The sequence below is a fragment of the Danio rerio genome, chromosome 13 (assembly GCF_049306965.1).
Source record: "Danio rerio strain Tuebingen ecotype United States chromosome 13, GRCz12tu, whole genome shotgun sequence".
NCBI classification, from domain to species: domain Eukaryota; kingdom Metazoa; phylum Chordata; class Actinopteri; order Cypriniformes; family Danionidae; genus Danio; species Danio rerio.
This window is the reverse complement of record NC_133188.1, coordinates 24979306-25000563: the sequence shown is the minus strand read 5'-3', so window position 1 is coordinate 25000563 and position 21258 is coordinate 24979306. Positions and strand designations below refer to the sequence as shown.

The 21258-nt window shown below is 36.5% G+C and overlaps 1 protein-coding gene across 16 annotated transcripts in view; it reads right to left on the bottom strand.

Moving 5' to 3' along the window:
- Window positions 1-20315, bottom strand: part of zswim8 (zinc finger, SWIM-type containing 8) — a 59124-nt gene extending 38809 nt beyond the window's left edge. For 15 of the 16 annotated variants that reach the window (XR_012388384.1, XR_012388383.1, XR_011017509.2 and 12 more), the window contains exons 1-4: window positions 18771-20315; window positions 10808-10961; window positions 8326-8420; window positions 2104-2276 (exon numbers count right to left, since the gene is read on the bottom strand). Coding sequence is in view for 4 of the 16 variants with exons in the window: in XM_005156725.6 (XP_005156782.2) it covers window positions 2104-2276; window positions 8326-8420; window positions 10808-10961; window positions 18771-18948 (600 nt within the window). In the remaining 12 variants the exon portion in view is untranslated. 16 annotated transcript variants of the gene reach the window in all.
- Window positions 20316-21258: the final 943 nt, after the last annotated feature.

Genomic DNA, 21258 nt, shown 5'->3' with positions numbered 1-21258 from the left:
GCAGGGCCTCCTACGGGGGGGTGGGATATCACAGCAGAGCAGATCCTTGCCTCCACCCTCCTGACTCCACAGGGAGGCATCAAACCTAATCAAAAGCTTCTCAGTGCTCTTACGCCCACGGTCAACTCCACACAGATAGAAACCCAGAGACACATCGGTGAAATCTTCCCCAGATACGTCCATCTCAACCAGGCCATTGTGCATATTAAAATTCTAGTTTATACTGTTGATTCTGGTCAAAACTGTTGCCTTAAGTAGTTGGCTTTTATTAATGCGTACATTTTTTTTTATCTTAAGGGAAAGTCTTCGAGGATGCTGCAAATGGAGTTGTGGTGTTTGTTTAATCAACTGGCACAAAGATATTATTTTCTATTTTAAAGGGTCACGAAACACAAATACGCATTTTAAAGCTGTTGACAGTCGTATACGTATTCGTTCTTCCGGTTTAAAACAGATTTTCAAAATCTGCAACACGCCGATTAGATCCTTGAGTGTATTCCAGCGTATAGACTGGCTGTCTGTACCTGTGAGTACTTTGTGACATTTCTGAGTGTGCTGCATTCATTTATGAGAAAGACTTGGTTCAAACCAATCAGCGCGCTCTATTGTGTATGCGGTGCAACTTCATTAATATGCATGATAGCTTTAAAGACTGTTTACCTGAAACAGTGTTTAGACTGCAGAGAGACGACACGCTGTGTTGCCAAAACAAATGGGAGAGGAATTGTTCGGAGATATGAGTCATCAGAGTTGCGTTTTTAAATGTGCTGCAACTAAGGTTTTGTTTTCGTTTTCCCTGCAATGAGAGCACAGCTGGACTACAGTGCACGTGGCAAAAATACATTGTTACGAAACATTTTTTACCCGAGAGCTTTTCGCATCTGGAAATGGTGAAATATGGATTTGCTGCTCGTCTCCTTTTAAAATAGACGCGGCTCCAGTTGGTGTTGATTGTTCTGTCTCTATAAATTTGATAAGTAAGCGATCAGTGGTCTTTGTTTGTTTATTCAGATGGCAAAGTTAGTTCGTATCAGCAGTAATCCTTCAGTGTTTAAAGACATACCTTAGTTAAAATGATTTCTAAGTCACTTAGTTTACAGTACGTTAATATCACTACAATATTATGGACTGAAAGATCTGCTGTAAATGCTGCTCTCCGAGTGTAAACATGTAAACACCGCAATCAAACTATTACCGACCATCATGTTGAATTTTCGACGCATTTTGTGACAGGATAGTCTACACACACACACGATTTTCTGACCTACCGAGTGCATCCGAGTTACCAAGAAATGGTGAGTTTTTTTTCTCGTATACGACATGCGGTATCAAACATTCCACTGTCATTAAACACAGTCACTGTATTTTTCCCCTGCGCCTGTGTGTTTGTTTTGCCTCGGTGAAAATCAGCGCGTGCCCAAATGGAAACTCCCATTTTTATTCAAATCTTTTCCTCTTTCCAAACATTAAGTAACTGATGCTAATTAATTGTCTTTTTCTTCAACATATAATAACCGTTAATTTCATTCACAATTTGTCCTTTTTTCACTGATGAAGCTTAATTTTTAATTAAAGGTTTTGCCAGAGGACAAATGGTCGTGCCTAACTGAGCATAGTTAGTCTCAAGATTTTTTTCCTTCACTTTCATCAATTGGTAAAGTTTGTTCCTCGCCACTATCGCAACTGGCTTGCTTAATTTGGGATTTGTGGAGCTGCGCATCGAGGGATTTCCTCTTCAGTGTTTGGACTTTCAGCAGTAAAAAAATCTACACTGAACTGAACTAAACTAAACTGAACTCTGAAAACCAGACTGACACAGTGTTAATTTACTAGAATTTCAATTAACTGACCACTATGTTGAGCTGCTTTGACACAATCTACATTGTAAAAGTGCTATATAAATAAAGATGAATTGAATCGAATTTGTAATAAACAAAAATCAGAAAATTTGTCATAGATTATGTTGTGTAATAGTTTTCGTCATTTAATACAAACTGCTAAAGAAAGTGTTGCACATGCACAAATAACCCCTTGCTTCTGTGTTCAAAATTGAGGTAGACCCAATGATTTGTTAACCAAAAGTCAGTATGAGAATCTCCTTACATTGTGAATCCTGAAGAGGCAGAGGGCCACGACATGGGCACACCATTTGGCTCCTGCTCCACAGGTACAGCTGCAGGAAGTGATGCGGCAGCGGTCAAACATTACAGCCACATTGTAGGCTCCTTTTGATTGGCCGGCCTGAGGCGACACTACTGTGGCACTGAGGTGGAAACCTGTTTCAGAGAACAAAACAAACATGTCAGTGCTAAAGACTCAAATTCCTCACGATCTGGACAAAATGTACTGTGCAATTCATGCTTGCTAAACACTATTTACAATGAAACTGTTTATTTATGTCAAAAGGCTTTTTTTTTTTTTTACTTTTGGCTTAATGTATAAACGCAATAAAATAGACTCCATTAAGTTCACAGAATTGTGCAATGAAGTTAATTTATTTTTGCTTCTAATGATTATGAAAATATAATGTAAAAGTTGAATAATGATTGTACAGTCTAATTTTATAACTGTGTACTAAAGCAATTACCTAGATCACAACATTGCCAAAGACCATTTAAACATTCCATTAAATAGAAGATTTTTTTAATTGGCTTAAATGGATGATTCAATAAAAAATGAAGACATCTTTCATTAATGGAAGAAATCAATATATTTGATTATCAATCTCTTGTGTATAATATAAGGACATGTGTTTTTGATAGTTTACTTGTCACCATCTCTAGTCCAAAAACGGCATTTTAGTGGTCGCCAAAATACCAGCATGCATTCGAGCCAATTTCTTCATCAGATTAGTTACTATCTATACAGAACACAACCATCTCATCTTTATTCATAAAATGCCCAATTCCAATCTGCTCCAAATGAGATGGTCTTGTTTGCCAATTTGTTGTCCTGCATTGTTAAACGGTGTGTGTTTTTGGTCTATCATTCACCATCTAGGGAGGTGTTTTGTGCACCTCAGGTAAACCCGGGCCAGAGCTTGATCTTTTTGCCTTTCTAATATCTTATTGGTTTAGCTTTGGATAAAAAAGGAGGTGGATCTTAGAGGTCTTTCTCTGCCAGAAACAGTTCGCCCATGGCCACAGTGCCACATATTGCTTACCATAATTTGCAACTTTAGTTTAGGGGGAGTCCCAACCTGTTTCTGTTTCTATCTATTATGTTTTCTGTCCTCCCGGACTTCCATTTATCCCAGAGACATTACCCATTAAGGTACTTTCAAACGTTTTTTGAAAATTTAAGTCCTGGTCAGATCACACAATTTTGTCAAAATTTCCTTAACGTAGGGTGTCGTGGGGAGTCGTAAACGTCAAATGGGCGTTGTAACACAAGATTCAATAATTTCTTCTCATGTAATATGGCATAGTTCACGATGACCGATACCATGTCTGCCACACCGCACAACACCATAGCAGAAAGTCTGGCATGTTTCATTTTTTGCCCGATCTTCATGATAAATTCTGTCATGTGGGTGCCATTGGACAATAGGAGGACATAATTTCTCAGTTATATCTGCAGGTACTGCCGGTAATCGTAAGGTCAGTTAATTAAAAAATAGGCTGCATAATTACCTATGGGTGGGTCTGGGTAAGATCAATATTGGTTATGCAAATTTTTACTACTTTCTCTGAAATATTAAAGTGTTTTCAGCCATTTTATTTGACAGATTGGCACAAATATGCAGACATCTCCATTCTCAAAACGAGTTTGAGTTCTCTCTTCCAACAGAGTTCGTTCTTCCAAGGTAATCTGGAAATACGTTTAGTGCTGACAATTTCTTTGGAAAAGCCTGTCTTGCTTATTTAAATAATTTGATTAAAATTAAATAAATTGAAACTGACTGGCGCAATGGATGATTTTGTCATCAACAATGAAAACAGTTTAATAAAAGTTTATCTGAAACTTGGAATATTTCACTTTATTTTTATTTGGCCAGAATTTATTTTATTTAACATACCAGTTTGTGCTTTTGTGCTATATTCGCTAAAGCCTATAGCGGACTGGTTTTAAAGGATTTCACCTTAGATGTTATTCGTTTATCTAGTAGACAATGGACCAAAAAAAAAAAACATTAAAATTAAGATACAAATTATACCAAACAAAATTCATTTCAAAAAGATACTTTTTTCCAAGAAAAATTGACTAATTATTTTTTTGTTTTTGCCTGTCCACTAGGCTACTTTACTGTGCAATGATGATTTGTTCCGCACTGTGGAAAATAAGGATTTAATTATTGCTCCAAATTTGTAATTGCTGTATCACAAACCTCAGTAATATATTTGCTAATTTTAAATTTGTGTGATCTAACAGGGGCTTCACACTACTACTTTGATCACTCTTATAAAATAAGTTTTTATACTTTGTTCCTTCAAGATCATTAGAAAATGTGTAACATAACAATACTATGTGGTAAAAAAACAAAAGGTCTGAAAAGCCATTTCATAAACACATGTCAACTGCTCTCTCTGTAAAGCAGCAGTATAAATGCAGATCTGAAAGTCCACTTCAATTGTAGACGACAAAGGTTTAACATAGCCAATTTACAGTCATTTGGAAATAAGATTGCATAGATTTTTAACAATCAATGTTATTAGTAAAGATTGCAATCATACTAAATAATCATGTTTCCTATGATTTTATTAAAACTGAGCAGTTTCACCACAATGTATACGATGCAAAGAGATTTTGTGGAGAAAAAAAAGGTGGAAATTGTTAGTTTGCAGAGTATGCTGACTGTAAGACTGAATGATATACCAGGTTTAGCACTGTACACAGACCATACAGGAAATGAAAGACATCTGAGAAGGAGAGAGAAAAAGAGAGCGAGAGTCCAAATGTGTGTTGAGAGTGGAGTGTAGTGGGTTGGCCAAAAGCTTTTACCACTGGACAGCGGCCAGCGCTCCCCTGGCCAGTAAGAGCATAGGTGGGGGGTGGTTTCAGCTTATAACTCCTGTTCCAAATTCAACGGGCCTCCTCAAGCCAGCACTACTACACCGCCTCTTTATTTCCTTTCAATCTACCTGTCAGTGCCAAAAAAGCACCCCTCTATTCCTTTATTCCTGACCCACATTCCCCTGTCAGCTGTCCCCGCTAAAACAAAAGGCCCAAGGAATTTCATAATCAATCTTGACCAAGGAAAAAAAACCTTTGTTTAAAACGGTGTCTTTCTTTAATTTAGTGAGCAGCTGGCTGAGCCAACAAGCACATCATGACTGCAAATGCCACTGGGTTGTCGTTAGTCGAACGTCATGAAATAATATTAATATTAGTCAGTCATGGCAACTGATAATTCACCTCACATGCACCATAAACAACAGCCTGAATGAATCTACCTTACTCATATCCCAGCGGGCGATGCAGTAGTGTTTGTTGAACGGACTAATACGTTTGCAGCATGCACTACAGGGAGTTTGGGCATGTTGTGAAAAGGCAGATCCTTGGAGCTTACAGTCTTTTTAGCACTGTATTCTCACTAGGAGGTTAAACAAAGTGCAAAGGGAAGACTTCTGGAACCACTTCCCTTTTCGGTGCAGCTGTTCTGCGTCAGACTGTTCTGGCTTCATTGTGGTGGAGTGACTCAAAACATTTGATTTGGCCTTGATGGGCAGTTAGGAGGTCAGTGAAGTAGATGGACAATGATCAGGCAGGGATGTTTCTTTAACAGAAATTTGCAGTATCACGAAATTTAATGCAAATACCCCTAAAAATCTGTTTCCATAATATAAAAAGAAAGCGAGCACAGAGGATCCAAGCTTACAGTCTCAATGTAAACACAGGGTGCACTCACAATATGCTATTCGAACTGTGGCCATGCACGTTTCCCGATTCTGACAAGTGTGAGTGCTCAGTTGGACAGCCCTGGCGCAGTTCAGTTTAACAGCCCTGGCCAGGTTGGAAGAGGAGTGCCAGAGTACAGTTCAGTTGGGCTTTAGCACGGTGTGCTTGTAGTGTAAATAGTACAAGCAATTGTACTATTTGAAACTTTAATAAGCATTATTTTATATAATTATTTATGCATTTAAGACTGTGCAGTGCTATTTTACATTGTATTATTCAATTTCTGTACGTGAATTCAACTGTTCATTGTTTTCATATCGTTCTTAGGTTAGGGTTTCCTCTACCATAATATACCTAAAGTACAGATTAAAAGAAAAACTCATCATTGGCCAGTAAACAGTTAACAGTAATGTGAGAGCTACTGAAATTTATTACCATGAAGAATCTGAATATATGTCTATACTAGGGATGGGAAGATTAACCGATATGTATCGATACGCCGTCATGCGCGTGCACGATGCGAGTGCACCGGTTGAGCAGCAGAGGATGAATGAAATTTTGGAAGCAAATCGAGATGCATCGGTTTTTGCGAGATGCATCGATTTTTCCGAGATACAGCTTATATTTTTAATATAGAATGTATTTTTTATTTATTAACAAGTGTTGTCAACCTGTTTTTGGTGCATAATTTAATCGACCTACATAAAATAAGCCTTAGCAACGGATTTGTGGATGTGCACACTTACACTACAACTATCAGGTGTGCGGATGAAGCTAGTGGAGCGCCCTCAGAAAGCGCGAGAAGCAAAACAAACATTTTATTCCCCACTGAGTTTTAAATCTAAAGTATGGCAAGCAACATTATGGATTTAAGAATGGACGACATGACAGGACAGATGCAATTTTATTTTTATTCAAAATGTGCCGCGCATCTGTAAAATACGCGGGCAGTACGACTAATCTGAAATCTCACTTGAAGCAGCGCCACGGTGTTGTTGTGACAGCATCTTCCAGTGTTCCTGCATCCCCGGCTTTCGCACTGCTTCAACCAGCTCCAAAAGTGGTGAGAAAAGCATTGCAAGTTTTTTTTCCATGTGCAACAGTTCTGCTCGCTCTACGCCAATAACGAATGCTATTGCATTGTTCATCTGCAAAGATATTCAGCCTAGTGTCACGGAGAACGAAGGTTTTAAACACCTCCTCCTGTTATTTTTTATTTAATTATAATAATAATAATATTAATAATAATAATGATAAAAATAATTGGGTGTCACGGTGGCACAGTGGGTAGTTTGACCACCTCACAGCAAGAAGATTGCTGGTTTGTTATATTTTTATTAGCCTGTTGTTTACAGTGACAGTGATGTTTCAAAGCAGCATAACACTGCTAGTTCACAACCTTAAGTTTTGAATAATCAGTGGCAAAATATATCTTTGTAAAACTTGTTTTCATAGTTGAAAAGTTAAATCACAATTCTTGTTGTGCAATGCTAAATTTATTTATGTTGAAAGAGTGCAAATATATACATATTTTTTTAATATATATTGCACTTATACATTCTGTTTATCTTGAAAATACTTAAATAATTTGTGCTATATGTTCTAAAATGGCCCTCTACTGTAAACTGACACTCTGGCTCTGAGAGAAGAGCCAGTTTGTAAAAAAAAGTCTTGGTTTTGCTTGGTTTATAAATAATCAAACTCATTCAATGGCACAGCATCCTCTTTCACATCATCTCATAAACTTGATCTAATTAGTTAGTGCTGAAATATCGCATCGTATCGTGATATGGGTGTGAATCGTATCGTGTTGCATCGCAATATGTCACAAATGTATCGCGAATATATCGGATCGTATTCTTTGTATCGAGATGCGTATCGGATCGGCATTATAGCTTAGATGCCCAACCCTAGTCTATACTATTATTATAACACAGCCAAAAGTTTCTATTTTAAAAGTTTCCTCGATTAGTGAAAAACAATATCAATTTATCCTCAATCTTGAGTTTAAGGCTGTCTTTCAGCAATTTAAAGTGTTGCCTGCACTCTACTAGTAGTTTAAACACTGTAAAAAAGCATGCAGGCAGACCCCTGGAGGGTGTGTGTGAGTGCTAGGTCAGGCTCAGGCCAGCTGCATCATGATCTCCCTCTGCTGCTGTACAGCCCACTGCTTACAACAACAGCATTCATTCACACAGCCCGAGCACAAACCACTCACACAAACACTCAGCCTTATGTGCCATGCCTCTGCTTCACTCTCAAGCCATATGAAGACTTGGCATTTAAATGTGTGCACAAGAGAGCCAAAGATGACTCTAAAGCACATGGATGGCTTATTTGGGCTTGCAGTTACATCCTAAAATGCTTTAAAATGTCAAGAGTGATTTGGAGCAGGATTGAGAATCACTGTGCAATTCACTTCACCTAAGGGGACTTTCAGGACCACAGGGTAATATGCTTGTGGTGGATGTGTGTGGGATGTCTCACCTATTTGCAGAGGGTCTTTCACAGCCCTCACCCTATAGAGCTGCTCACCACGCTGAAACTCATCAGGGCTGCCGTTGGCCAAACAGGAATATAATCTGCAACAACAAATACAGGGAAGAAATTAAAAACAGCATTTAACAGATTTTTCAGCCATATTCTAAACATTAAAGGTACCATAAAATTAAAATAAAAACATTTTAGATGTTAGTTTCAGTCTGATAGTTTTAAGCATATCTATTAACAGGGTTTCTGCAGGTTTCTTCAAATTACATTTAAGACTTTAATACCATTTGAAGACCATTATTAATGAAAATTTAGATTTATACATGGCTAAACACTAAGGGTTTTTTTTCTGATGGGCTGCTTACTTCTGTAAATAGTTTTTTGTATTATTGGAAGATCATGTAAAGGGATGTGTTGCTTTAGTTTCCTTTCCCTGATTAGGGAATTTAATTTGGAGAATTTGCTGTAAAAATGTCTAACAGCTGTTGCAAATTGTAGCTCTTTGCAAAATAAAACTAAAATATATATATATAAAAAAAAGAAGTTTTGAGATGCATTATAGGTGATTAGGTGTCAGCCAGATTGGGTAGCTTTACTTGGACATAGGGAAATTAAGAACTTTTTCAAATTATTTAAAACCTACAACACAATATTTCAGTCAATGTAAGACTTTTTAGAGCCTAAAATTGTGTTTTTAAAATTTAAGACATTGTAAAACCCCGCAGTCACCCTGATTAACCAGTGACAAAATTGTGTTTAGAAAATATATAACTGATATAAACATGTAAAGCCTGTAGTTTGGCACTTCCGCCTAATGGATCCACGATTTTTTCCACATCACCTTATTCTTCCGTTTCTCATCAAATCTTGACCAATCAAATGCTCTCTAGTATCTGACATGCCGCGCCACTTTTCATGTGATGCGCTTGATCTTAATCACTTTCACTGGCAGAGCGGTGATAAAAACAAAACGCTATTGGCTGTTTTTTTTTTTTTTTTTTTTTAAGAGGAGCTAATCTATGCCCCACCCTCTCTTTGTTTTTTAGTTGAAATTACGTCAAACATAGAAAAGAAAAGGCATTTCAAAGCATTGCACTGGACCTTTGAAGAGATTTCTGGTAACATGCTGACTGATCTGGTTAAGCTTAACGGGCCCCAATTATGCTATTATGCTTTTATGCCATTATAATCAGATTTTAGCTGTCATGAATTGTGAAATGTAGCTGTTTGTGCATGTAAAAAGTTTTAAAGTCAAATCAACGTGAAAACGAATCTACAGATTAATGTTACCATAAAAACTGAAACAAAATAATAATTCTTAATTGCTGAAATGAGTCTTCTGCAATTCCAGTTTCCCTTCCGAATCTGATCTATGTTCAGCTGTAAACAAACATCTATAACACCAGTCTACGACATTCTCTGGCTGCACTGGGTGTAAACAATGTCTACTTGACTTTAACTCAAAGACTTTACAGTTGGTACAGTAGGTTTGAGTTGATCTTCCAATGCTTTTTCTGAACTGGACCATCTGACCAATCACAGCAAAGCAGGCTTAAGAAAAGGAGGGGTTTAGAAATAAAACTCTTCAAATAAATCATTTAAAATGCTTAGAAATTAGTTTAAATAAAAATTTATATTGTAAAATTTTTTTCATGTTTTCCTCACTTTGTATTCATCCAACTTCTTGTTAGGTGCTAAAAAAATATGAATTTATGAACTTTCAAAGTGGCACTAATAATAGGGACACTTCAAAGACAGTATTATGGTACGTTAACACCGAAAGCGGCGAGAGCATCAAAGTAGGCGGAAGTCATTCATTTTCAATGAGAGCCGGTGACGATAAGCAGCGAGGAGCAGCGCGACACGTCTTTGTCGGTGTGGCCGTCAAGGAGAGTGGAAATCAAGTCAACTTTATGGTAATTAGATATGACGTGGTTCGGCAGCAAGAAATCAGAATGAAGAAGTCCACCGCTTGAGAGGAGTTAAGAGAACACAGTCCTGTGAACTTTGGTTCTGACCACAGTTGTTCCAAGGGTTTGATTATTGCGGTCGCTGGATTTTCAATTATTTACGATGTTTTCTTACAGGAAAATACATAAAATAAGGTACTGGCGAGTTATGATGTGCATTACTGTTATATACATTTAAAAAAGCGGGAATCTCATGCAACAGTTCAAAACAGTATTGCTGCTTCAGAATATTTCAGACATAAGGACACAATGGATAATTAAGTGAAGCAAAGCCACACCACACGCAACTTGATCTTCCATTGTTAAATTAATTTGATAAGACGTGCGCAAAATTTTCACGCTAGAAAGCATGTTTTATGCAGGAATGTAACTGATATGCTGCAACGGCTCCTTTAAATACGAGATCAATGTACAGCGTAGTCGCCAGGGCGGCCAGAGCAACCTTGGACGCTCTTGCTGCTTTCGGTGTGAACGCACAGTAAGCTGCTATGAGGTCTGTGGGCTTTCACCTGATGTCTTCTTCATTTTCTGGGAAGCTCCAGTAGGCGATTCGCAATTGCAGCTGTTCAGGAACGGGAGGATAAACCTTTTCCACCACCTCGAATGGAATATGGAAGGCAACCTGTTTGGCCGACAGCTCCACCAGGGGGATGACTTGGCCATCTAAGAAAGGAAGTGACATCAGAGTTACTCTTTCTGCTGCAGATTATCAACTATGAAAAGACTGACTTCAATGGATATTTATCAACAATATTAAGGTTTACTCATACCATGTGAAAGCTAATTTATTTGGCATAAACATTTGAACTAGACTGAACAGCTGTTAAATTGTTTGTTCAGAGTAACATCAACAGTTGAAATGCTGTAAATGTGACAGGCAAAGAAACATCTCCAAGCAACAGGTAAAAAGAAACCTTACTAAAGCATGTTTTACGTTAAAATACTATTTCAGTCATGCTCAAAGTCACTCCTATTACAAAAAACTTCAATTAAACTCATTATAAACATTCAAAGCCCGATTAAAGTAAATCCAATCACAATATAACCATGACTGTGTAGTGTACATTTTAAAAAGTACATTTAATTTCGTGATCAAAACTTTTACTGTAAATATTGAAATCATGCCAATGATTCTTAGCTCACACAGTTAAAAACAAAGGACAAAAGGTTTTGTGCAGAGGGAAGGAAGAAAACGAAAACACAACTAACGTCTTGCATATATTGTTGCATTATATCTAACAAAATGGTTTCCTGTGTTTGAGTGTGAATACAAAAAGGGCAGACTCTGAGATCAAAGTTAAGCAAAAGACAAAGTAACTTCACACATAATTTTTTAAAATTATATATATATATATATATATATATATATATATATATATATATATATATATATATATATATAAATAAAACTCAAAATGTATATATTTAAGTGCTGCACTATATATCATATTAGCGTAAAGATGGGAATGTGCAAATGCGCAATAGTCACATTGCAAGATATGCAATGCTGAATCTAAATTAATGTTGACCAGGAGCCAAATAATTGTATTTAATGTATGCATTTATAAGGAATTTATGCAAACAAATGTTTTTCTTTCTTAGAATTTGTCATATTTATAGACCAAATATCTACATTTCAAACTGAAAACAATAATTCTTTACCTACCTTCATTTTGACTTATGTCTTGTTGAAAACAAGTAAAAAATTTATTTTTATTTTTAAATTTTATTTTGATCTAAAATTTTTTTAGATATTTCAACAAGAAATGAGACAAAGAAAAGAAAGAAAAGCATTTTTTGCATTGCTATAATTCACTTTCTGTACCTAAATACTGTTAGGCTCCCCAGAAAACCGTCAAATAGTGCTATTCAAACTTTCTTCTGAAACTGTATTCATATCGCAATTTTTAATTACAGTAAAACAAAAATTGCAATATCAGATCTTATCATGCAGCCCTAATATATATAAAATAAAGCAGCCAAATAAATGATTCATTTTAAATATTTATTCCTCATCCAAAGTTTCTCAAGGTTTCAGACTATTTTGCAAAGTATTTTGTTGCCTTTTGTTATAGTGAATAGGGGAGGAAGCATCTAAACCCTAATATGTGTGTGCTGAACATTTAAGTTGGTGTGAGTGAACAGGGCTTGATTGTAGATTGATAAAATCACAACATTCCGGTCACAGGCACTCCACATTAAACAATCAAAAATACTTGGCATCTCAGTCAAATAGCTGAACAATAGTCACACATATGGCTGCAGTTCAAACAACTCATTTTGAAATGGAGGAAAAATGACTGAGAAGTGAGGTTCATGACCTCAGGCAACCTAGTTTTGTTCCTGAACCAGACGGTTCATAAACACTCAAGGCTAATAGAGAAAAAACAAGACAGCTGCCAACAGGGACTAAACGCTGACCGCTGAGAAGACTGTGTATAGCGGGGGGTTTCAATATACTCCAGGGTCCTGGATTCGAGTCACCAATTACTTTTAGACAATGATAAAAGTGGTCACGCAAAAAAAAAAAGAAAAATAAAGAATGGACTAAAAGAAAATCTTTCAAGAGCAACTGAATATTTGTGCCTTCAGCCTAAAGTGAACTCAGCCACAGGTTTCAGGGACAGCACTCATTATGAAACTTTATTTGCTATATTGAGCCTCAGGGCTGTAGTGACATACTTATCTTATTGGATATTATCAAGATGTGTCTGAAATGAACACCAGCATCAGGAGGTCATTATCATAACAGAGCTGCAGGCAGTTGGACTGTAATCCACTGCACTCAGTCACCTTAGAGCTGAATCTCACATTACATTCACACACAGACACTGCACTGATACACCGTCACTACACACAACTGCCACATGAAGACCTTACATGATCAAATACGCTTTCCAATATATTATATATAGTAACTTCACTGCATGATATAAAAACAAATGTTATGCATTACTGTAGTAGCATTATAGTACAGCCTAAAGCATCTTACTGCTTTTAAAAAAAGATTTAGTAGATTTTAAGAATACTAGGGACACAAACTTGTATAATCTTAAAAAGTATTACTGGACTTTAGAGCGATTCCTCAGTGAGTTTTAGATGAACAAAGTAAATGTTTGAGACTGAATCATTAAATCAACTAATTATCTTAAAAATTGTGATTCATTTAAGAACAAAAGAAGTGATTATCCTTATGTCTAAGCCACAGAATCATTTGTTCAACTGAGTCATTCAAACAGAATGATTCATTCAAAACCAAAAAAAAATTTTTACCCGTCTCATTACCTTCACTTGTGGTCTTTGCCTCTTAAACCTAAATTATACATAGTAAATTGAACAGAATTTGAAGTATACTTATTTAATATCCTGTGTGAATATGTAGAGTGTTTCTTGTTCATTGTCTGCACCTTCTTTCTCCAGAAAATATGAGTGGTTAAAATATCTTCGTACTCATTTAAAGTAGATCTAAAGACTACTTTTAACCTCACATAAGCACTGATAAATCTGTTTTCAATACCATGTTGTTAATCTTGTTCCATGTCTTCCAAATGTATTCTGACTGTCAAACATCAGTCCACATAAAGTGAATTCTATTAATATGGCGATAACTATGTTGTAGGACTGGGCCGATAAATAATATCATATAGAATCGCAATAAAATTTAGGACGATAACGATGAAAAGCTATGGAGATTTTTACTCAATATTGATCTAAGAGTCAATCGAACAGAACACATATGCAACAACAGGAATCTGTAGTTGTGTTGAGAACAGACATATGCTATGTCACCCAGTAGTTTAAGCGAGCTCGATTCACTTTCCCACCAGCAGTTTGCTGTTAAATTGTTGTTTATTTTAATGATTTAATTGATTAACAAAAATTAAGTGAAACTTTTATTTTAAATCAATTTCAATAATTATGTAATTGCTTATTTTTAGAAAATGCAAAAAGTATATTGTTTGTGTACTGTGTCTATGCTGTCAGTTACAGTTCTTCAGAACTTTATATTTTATATTGTAAATCATAAGTATAAAACAGAAAATCTGAATCTTCAAAGAATCAGAGTAATGTGCAAACTGTTTTGATTAATAAGCAATACTTTAAAATGTAAATCAAGTGTCTAATCTTTGTGGCTTCAGTCATCGTTTAGATACTCTTAATGCTGGAAGCATTAACTACTTGTATCAAAACATATTTTGCTACCATTTTCAAGCATTTTAGCATTTTTTGCTATATCGCCCAGCCCTAGTGTGATGTATATTTTGCTACATGCAATGTTGTTGTTTACTTAATTAGAAGCATTACAACGACTAAACTATGAATGTTTTAAAGTTCTAAGTATTAGGTCACAATGGAATAAACTACCATTGTCACTCAAAGATGTACAATGCTTTAGAAAATTTTAGCATTTGCAAAATAAAAACAACTAAACAGTAAGCCATTCTTTAAAAATACTGAACATTCTTAGCTATCTTCCAAGTTGCCAAAAACATGATGTGTATGCTCACTCCCAAGTGCATCAATTCTGTTTTATGACACATGCTGAGTAAACGGATTCATTTAAATTATAGCAGATTTTCTCATTTTTGTTGTGCATGTGCAATAACTTGCTTTATTTATTTTTATTTACTCAGACGTATAGTTTCCATAGTTTTTGTTTCTGCGATGATTTACTCATCCCCACTTGTTCCAAACCAGTTTGAATGTCTTTCTCCTGTTGAACACAGGGGAAGAATAATGGAAAAACATAAGAAAAAAGCAGCTATTGACTTCCATAGCATTTTGCCTAGTACTGCACTGTACTATAATGTTTATATAAAGTATATCAGACGATATATTGATATGTTTTTTTTCTTTTAATCCTGGATATCAGTATTGCCCCCCCAAACAACAATTTGCTCCTACTTGGGATGTCGGTGGATGCCTTTATCCAACATTCTTCAGAATATCTTACTTTGTGCTTTACAACAGAAAATAGAAAAATCATAAAAGTTTGATGAGGAAACTTTCATTTGTGGGTGAATATCCCTTTAAAGTTCATCAGTGTTTTCTACATGTTACATATAGATCCAAAGTGGGTAATTGTCAATTACTGCCAACAGGAACACCAGTACATTAACTCCACATTAAAAAAGCGTGCAACCTAAAGTACCATAACTATAGACATGCCATGTTCACACAGCAGAGCCAAACCACATCATTACAAGCCACCCACATAACCTAAACCCAACTGTCCAGAGATAAAACGCTAAACGACTTTAGAGATGACTTACCAACACCACAAGTTGATACAAAAATACTTTATAGACAGACAGTGGGAGTCATAGAGACCAACGACTTCGCAGGGGACAGGTGACTCATTACAGGTGCTGACAACAAACAGCTGCGCAGCAACAATAAGAGCATGAGGGCGACTGAGATCCCAATGAATCAGGCGGCACACTCATAGCCAGTCTTGGCTGACTAAACCATGGTGACCAACAGAAGAGGAGTTAACACAGGCTGCGAGTCGTGCAAGACAGCTTTGTCTTTTGTGAGGCATTGAATAGGTGAGACAGTCTCTCATGAGAAGTCTGCTGTCCCACAGCTCCATACCCTCCAACAAGCAGAGAACAAAGACACGGAGTGCTGTATAAACAGTCATGTCTGCGTGATTGGATTCCCTCATTTCCAGAACCAAGAAAACAGGGCACCTCTGATTTACTTTTAAGGATGAATTCAGATTAAACGCACATAAAAAAGTAAGTTTTGATGTCTCAAAGTGGGCTGTGCAAGATCAGCAGCATTATGCAGGTTGATCAAATAGGGTTTTTTTTGTTTAACCACAATCCTCTGCTCAGAGGCATTGACCTGCACAAGACAAAGCTCTTTTTACAGCTCTCAACTCCACCCAACCCCCTACAACACTTACTCGCTCACTCTCAATCTAAACACCACACAAGGCCTCCGTTTCCAAACCCCCTTAACTCATCCAACAAATGCTACTCGCTCCACTCAGGGATATGCAGCCTCACGGATCTCTCTTCTTCACAGCTGACAAGTCTCTCTGCACATGCACTCCATGGGGCCTGAGGTGGACCGCAGTAACAGACTCACTGACCAAATGCAACACAAACTCTGTGCAATTATTATTTTAACACATCACAGCTGTGCTGCAGTGTCCTAGAAGATTTACTTTAACTTTACTTTTAAGACAAATAAGCAGAGGATGCTTGAAATGTATATCTGTGCTGCTAACACATCCGAGTTAGACAAAACTGCAAAAACAGCTGCTTTTTCAGTTGAAGAGACAGTTCATTCATATACTTTTACTCTATGCCCACAAAAACAACATATTTTGATGAATGGTGGTGTTCAAATAACCCGTGTCAGTTTATGCGATACATTTTTATAAGTTCAACCATGATAAAACTGCTTGAAATTAAAATTCCTCATAATGCTAGTTGAGTCCTGCTGCTTCCTCCTGAACTCCAGAAAGCACACAGATTAAGTAAATTTCCATACCTCTTAAATTCAAAAGAAGTTTTTCAATAACTCATTGTAAATTTCATAATGGGATTTTTGGGGTGATTTACAATTAGTCTGATTAAATTTTGAACTTAGACAGTGAACCCAAAGATTTTCTTACCATTCACTCTCTCTCAAGTTGTTTAAAAAAATTTTTAAACAACTTGTGAGTTTATTGCTTCTTTTGAACGGGACGATAACTGGTTTTAAGGTTTACAGCGGTTTTGAAAAGTCAAGGTTTTAAAACCGTTAAAATTTTCTGTTATACCATTCCCAAGGTATTTGTATGTTTTGTTTTGTTTTTTTTTTACAACTATTTTATTGAGTTTTTTTAGGGCAACAGTAGAAAAGAACCCTCCACATCACAAGTTACTGATCAGTCCATGATTTAGGAAACATCTGAAAAACAAATCTCTTATAAGCAACCATCCAGCTGTAGAGCTAAACAGTGCAATAACTTACTCTATATCCAAAGAAAAGAAAGATATCCATGCCTTTTTAAGCTGAAAAGAAATCTGTGTTTTTGAAGCAGAAGTCAATGACTGAATTAAATTATTAAGCCTGACATTTATTGTTTCAAAATATTTTAAAGGCTAAAAAATATATACCATGTTCAATAGGGAAACAGTTTTTGTTTTAATCCCAAACATTTAAAAAGATATAGAGCAGTAATCACAATACTGTGATATCGTTAAGGCATGACATTTTTACCCTAAGGTTATCATACCATCAAAATCTTATATCGGCACATCCCTATTTTGAACACAAAAGCTAAAAATCTGTAACTACTGACATCAATAGTAAGAAAAGCAAATACTTATAGGTGGTAAAAGGTATCCAACATTTTTTCTAAATATCTACTTTTGTGTCCAATAGAAAAAAGAAACTCTTAAAGTTGTTTGAAACAAGGACGAGTAAAGGTCAGAACTTTCATTTTTGTGTGAACTATGCCTTAAATACAAGGGTTATAGAACTCACCTTTGATTTAACTCAAACAGAACTTGAAAACAGTTTCCTTTTTTGATGATGGCATAACAGCTCTAATAGACTTCCTTAAAGGAATTATGACAGGAAACTGCACTGAATATTGATGCAGTAGCATTTTAGTAAACAAATTAACAACAACAAAGACTTAACTAATTGAGGTTCCTATTTAGGCGAATGTATTACATAATATTTTGTTGTTGGAGCAAATACATTCTAAATGCTGAACAAACTTCTGCAGTAGTACTACGATGTCAAGTTCTTTAATTGTGTTAGTTGCCAAATAGTGATGGAGAAAAATGTATGACAGATAGACAAGTCCCCTACAATATGACAATATAACAAATTGAAACTGTATTATATCATCTACAGTTACTTTTGCATGTAACTGTTTAACAAATGTTTTAGATTATTCTGCACAATATCTGACACATTTGTCTGTATATAATTGGAGATGTTTAATTAAAAAAGTAATGAACAACAGCTCCAAACCATGGCAATATTAACCAAATTAATTGAGGTAAGAAGGTTTGATATTTCGCACATTCGTTCCTTTAATGGCCCATATAATGTTTACCACGCTAAGTTGTATATTGAGTCTGAAATAGCATGCAAGGATGATTTCAAATCAATATTAGCACTATGTAATTGACTGTGAACAATGCTGTACTTTAATAGTCATTTGCTGCTAATATGATTTCACTATTTAAAATTTGCAAAGAATACTTCTCTGAAATTATATTATTGAGCAGAAAGTCTGAATGTGCAAATATAAAACCAACTTCACCTCTATTACCAAATTAGCCAAGCAGGGAGATGTATAGAGCCACAGTTTGACTTGGTAGGTCTAAACATGTGGGTCATGTGACAATGTTGTCCATAAGTTAAGAATACATCCTAAAGGTCAAAGGTACAGTCAAGCCAACTCACGGTGTGCTCATGTTACAATGACAGCACATAGAAACAATCATCCTCTATTACCTTTAATCTTCACAGTGGGGGAATTTGGGCCGGCAGACTGTTTCCTCCATCCTCTCCAGTTCTGGCAGAGACTTTCTGCCTCTGATATGAATGAGCACAGGGAGTCCTCCTCAAAACGGTCTGAATCTTCAAAGGAGAACCTCTCTCCATCTTCCCACTCAGCGAACATCAGTTCCATCACATCTGCTGTGTGGAGACCTGGACGCCTCAACTGAACGTGCCTGTGCGCTCCTGTTGTTTTGAGAGAGTGACACTCGCCCAGGGGGAGGGGAAACTCACACTCAACCCAAACACAGCGTGAGGGGCCCTAGGAAGTCCCTCAAGAAGACTGTGTCTGTCTTAGAAATAGATATTTACGGTTTTAAATTGAGCATTTGTGAATCTCAAGTGTGGAGTTAATCCATATTTTTTCACCCAAATTGCTGAAAACACTTTAGTTCTTAAAAAAACTGACACAACCCATAACTAAAACTCAAATAAACCTCTAGACGTATAACTTTTCCCCCTAAATAAGTGTTCTTGCATTGTCAAGTAGGAACTTATAAGTCGAAAACACCCTAAAAGGTGTGTCGTTGGACCTCTCACGATTTAAATAAATTTGACCCCCTCTACAGTGGTCTGATTGCAAACAAGTTTTCGAACTGCATAGCAAGTTGTGTTATTTGACAGCATTAACTGTAGTGACTTCCTTGTCAGTAAAGTTCAGGGCTTATTAGCAAGCAGGAGTTCTTTTCACTCGAATGTTCATTTAAACCCCCTCTCCTCTGTTTGTCCTATCAGCTGAGCCTCGAGTCCCTCAGCAGCTCCACGGCTAACAAAACAAAAGAGCGGTGAAGAAAACAAAAACAGGTCCCCAAGTACAGCTAATGACCCACCGCGGGTTTATTTCACTTAAATAAGGCCATTTCACAACGGCAAACCCGTGTTAACCCCAAACAACCCTTGGTACGGTTGTTTTTATTTCGATCGAGGTAGCTCTGCTAACTCCGAGAAGCTAGTCGGGTTAGCCTGCTAGCTTTTCTAGCTAGCCCGAAATAGCAAACAATTCAAAAACTGTCAAAATAAGCGCTGACACGGCATGTGCTTATGCCCCTACACATAACCAGACGGAATAACGCTGTTTTGACGTTTTGGCACAAAAGCCTTGGTCCCTAATCCGAGTCTTGTCGATCCACTGGGTTACCCAAAACAAACGACCGGCCAGTGCTCTTATCTCAGCATTGTGCCTCAAAGTGGGTTTACAGTCAAATCAGACGACTAAAATGCAGAGTTGACCCCCCGACCAGGACATACGTCCATCCGTGGAAAACATATTTAATGTTAATTGTCTTTATGCCACCTCTAGCTGCCTCGTATCTGTCTTCTCCTTTGTGTGTTAAAGCTTGTCATCCGCTTGTCTTCATGTGCCACCGGCCAGCTCTCTTCCAGTCCCCCGTTTGCAAGCAGCCAGCGCTCTCTGGATCCAAAATGTCTTTTAAAGCTGACAATTTGGAGTCGAGATCCCCCTGTACTCTCTGTCCTGCCCCCCTCCTCTCCTCTCTCTCCGCTCCGCTCGGCTCGGGAAGATGAAGATGGCTCTTCTGCATCAGCTGATCCGCACTTCCGCTCGACGTTAAAGCCAGACAAACAAGCTTCCAAAAATCACCGCATGATATAAACGTATGACAGTTATTTGTTTATGAGTGTGGCCTGTTGCTAATAAATCATAAATCACCTGTTATGCATTTCATCTCTTTGATTTAACACAATTCTTGAGTTTTAAATGATAAATACTGTGCAACAGATTGTCATGGGTGTTTTTGGACATCATATTTAAATATAATAATAACAAAATAACAGTAAACGATTGTATGATAATAACCTATATAGGCCTATATGTTTTAAGCCTCTCACATTCCAAGTTTGTTTTAAAAAAATTGATATCACAAATTGCAGGTCTTTGAAAATATAATAAACAGATTTTAATTTTCTTTCTTTGACAAAACTGGTATAATTTTACAGCAGTTATTAACTTTTGTTTGTGTACATTAGAGAAATGAATATGTTAGCGCAGTTGCATTGACTAATTTTAATATAATTAGTCAAATTGCAGAAGAGAATGTTTTTAACTGTTAGTTCATTATTAATTTTTTAATGCTGCAATTATTGTATATACTGTATACTATTCCAATTTACTGAAATCTTTGAAAACATTTTGATGAAATGTCATTAATGTATCTTAACATTACATATTTCAGGTCTGTTGCTAGCCTGGTGAGAGGGCTGGTTCTTTTTTTCTCAAAAAGTGGTCCTTTGTGCAGCTATTCACCTCATTTTCTTCTCATTTAAAGTTAAATACTTCATTTTAGTGACCTTTTAGCTCAATTTTTAGCTGGATTAGCTTGTCGGGTGGTCATCATAGCCATTTCCTAAAGAGTTAGAATATAAAAAAAAACACAGATTTATACTATTATATATTATATGTCATTTCAAAAATACAAATTTATTA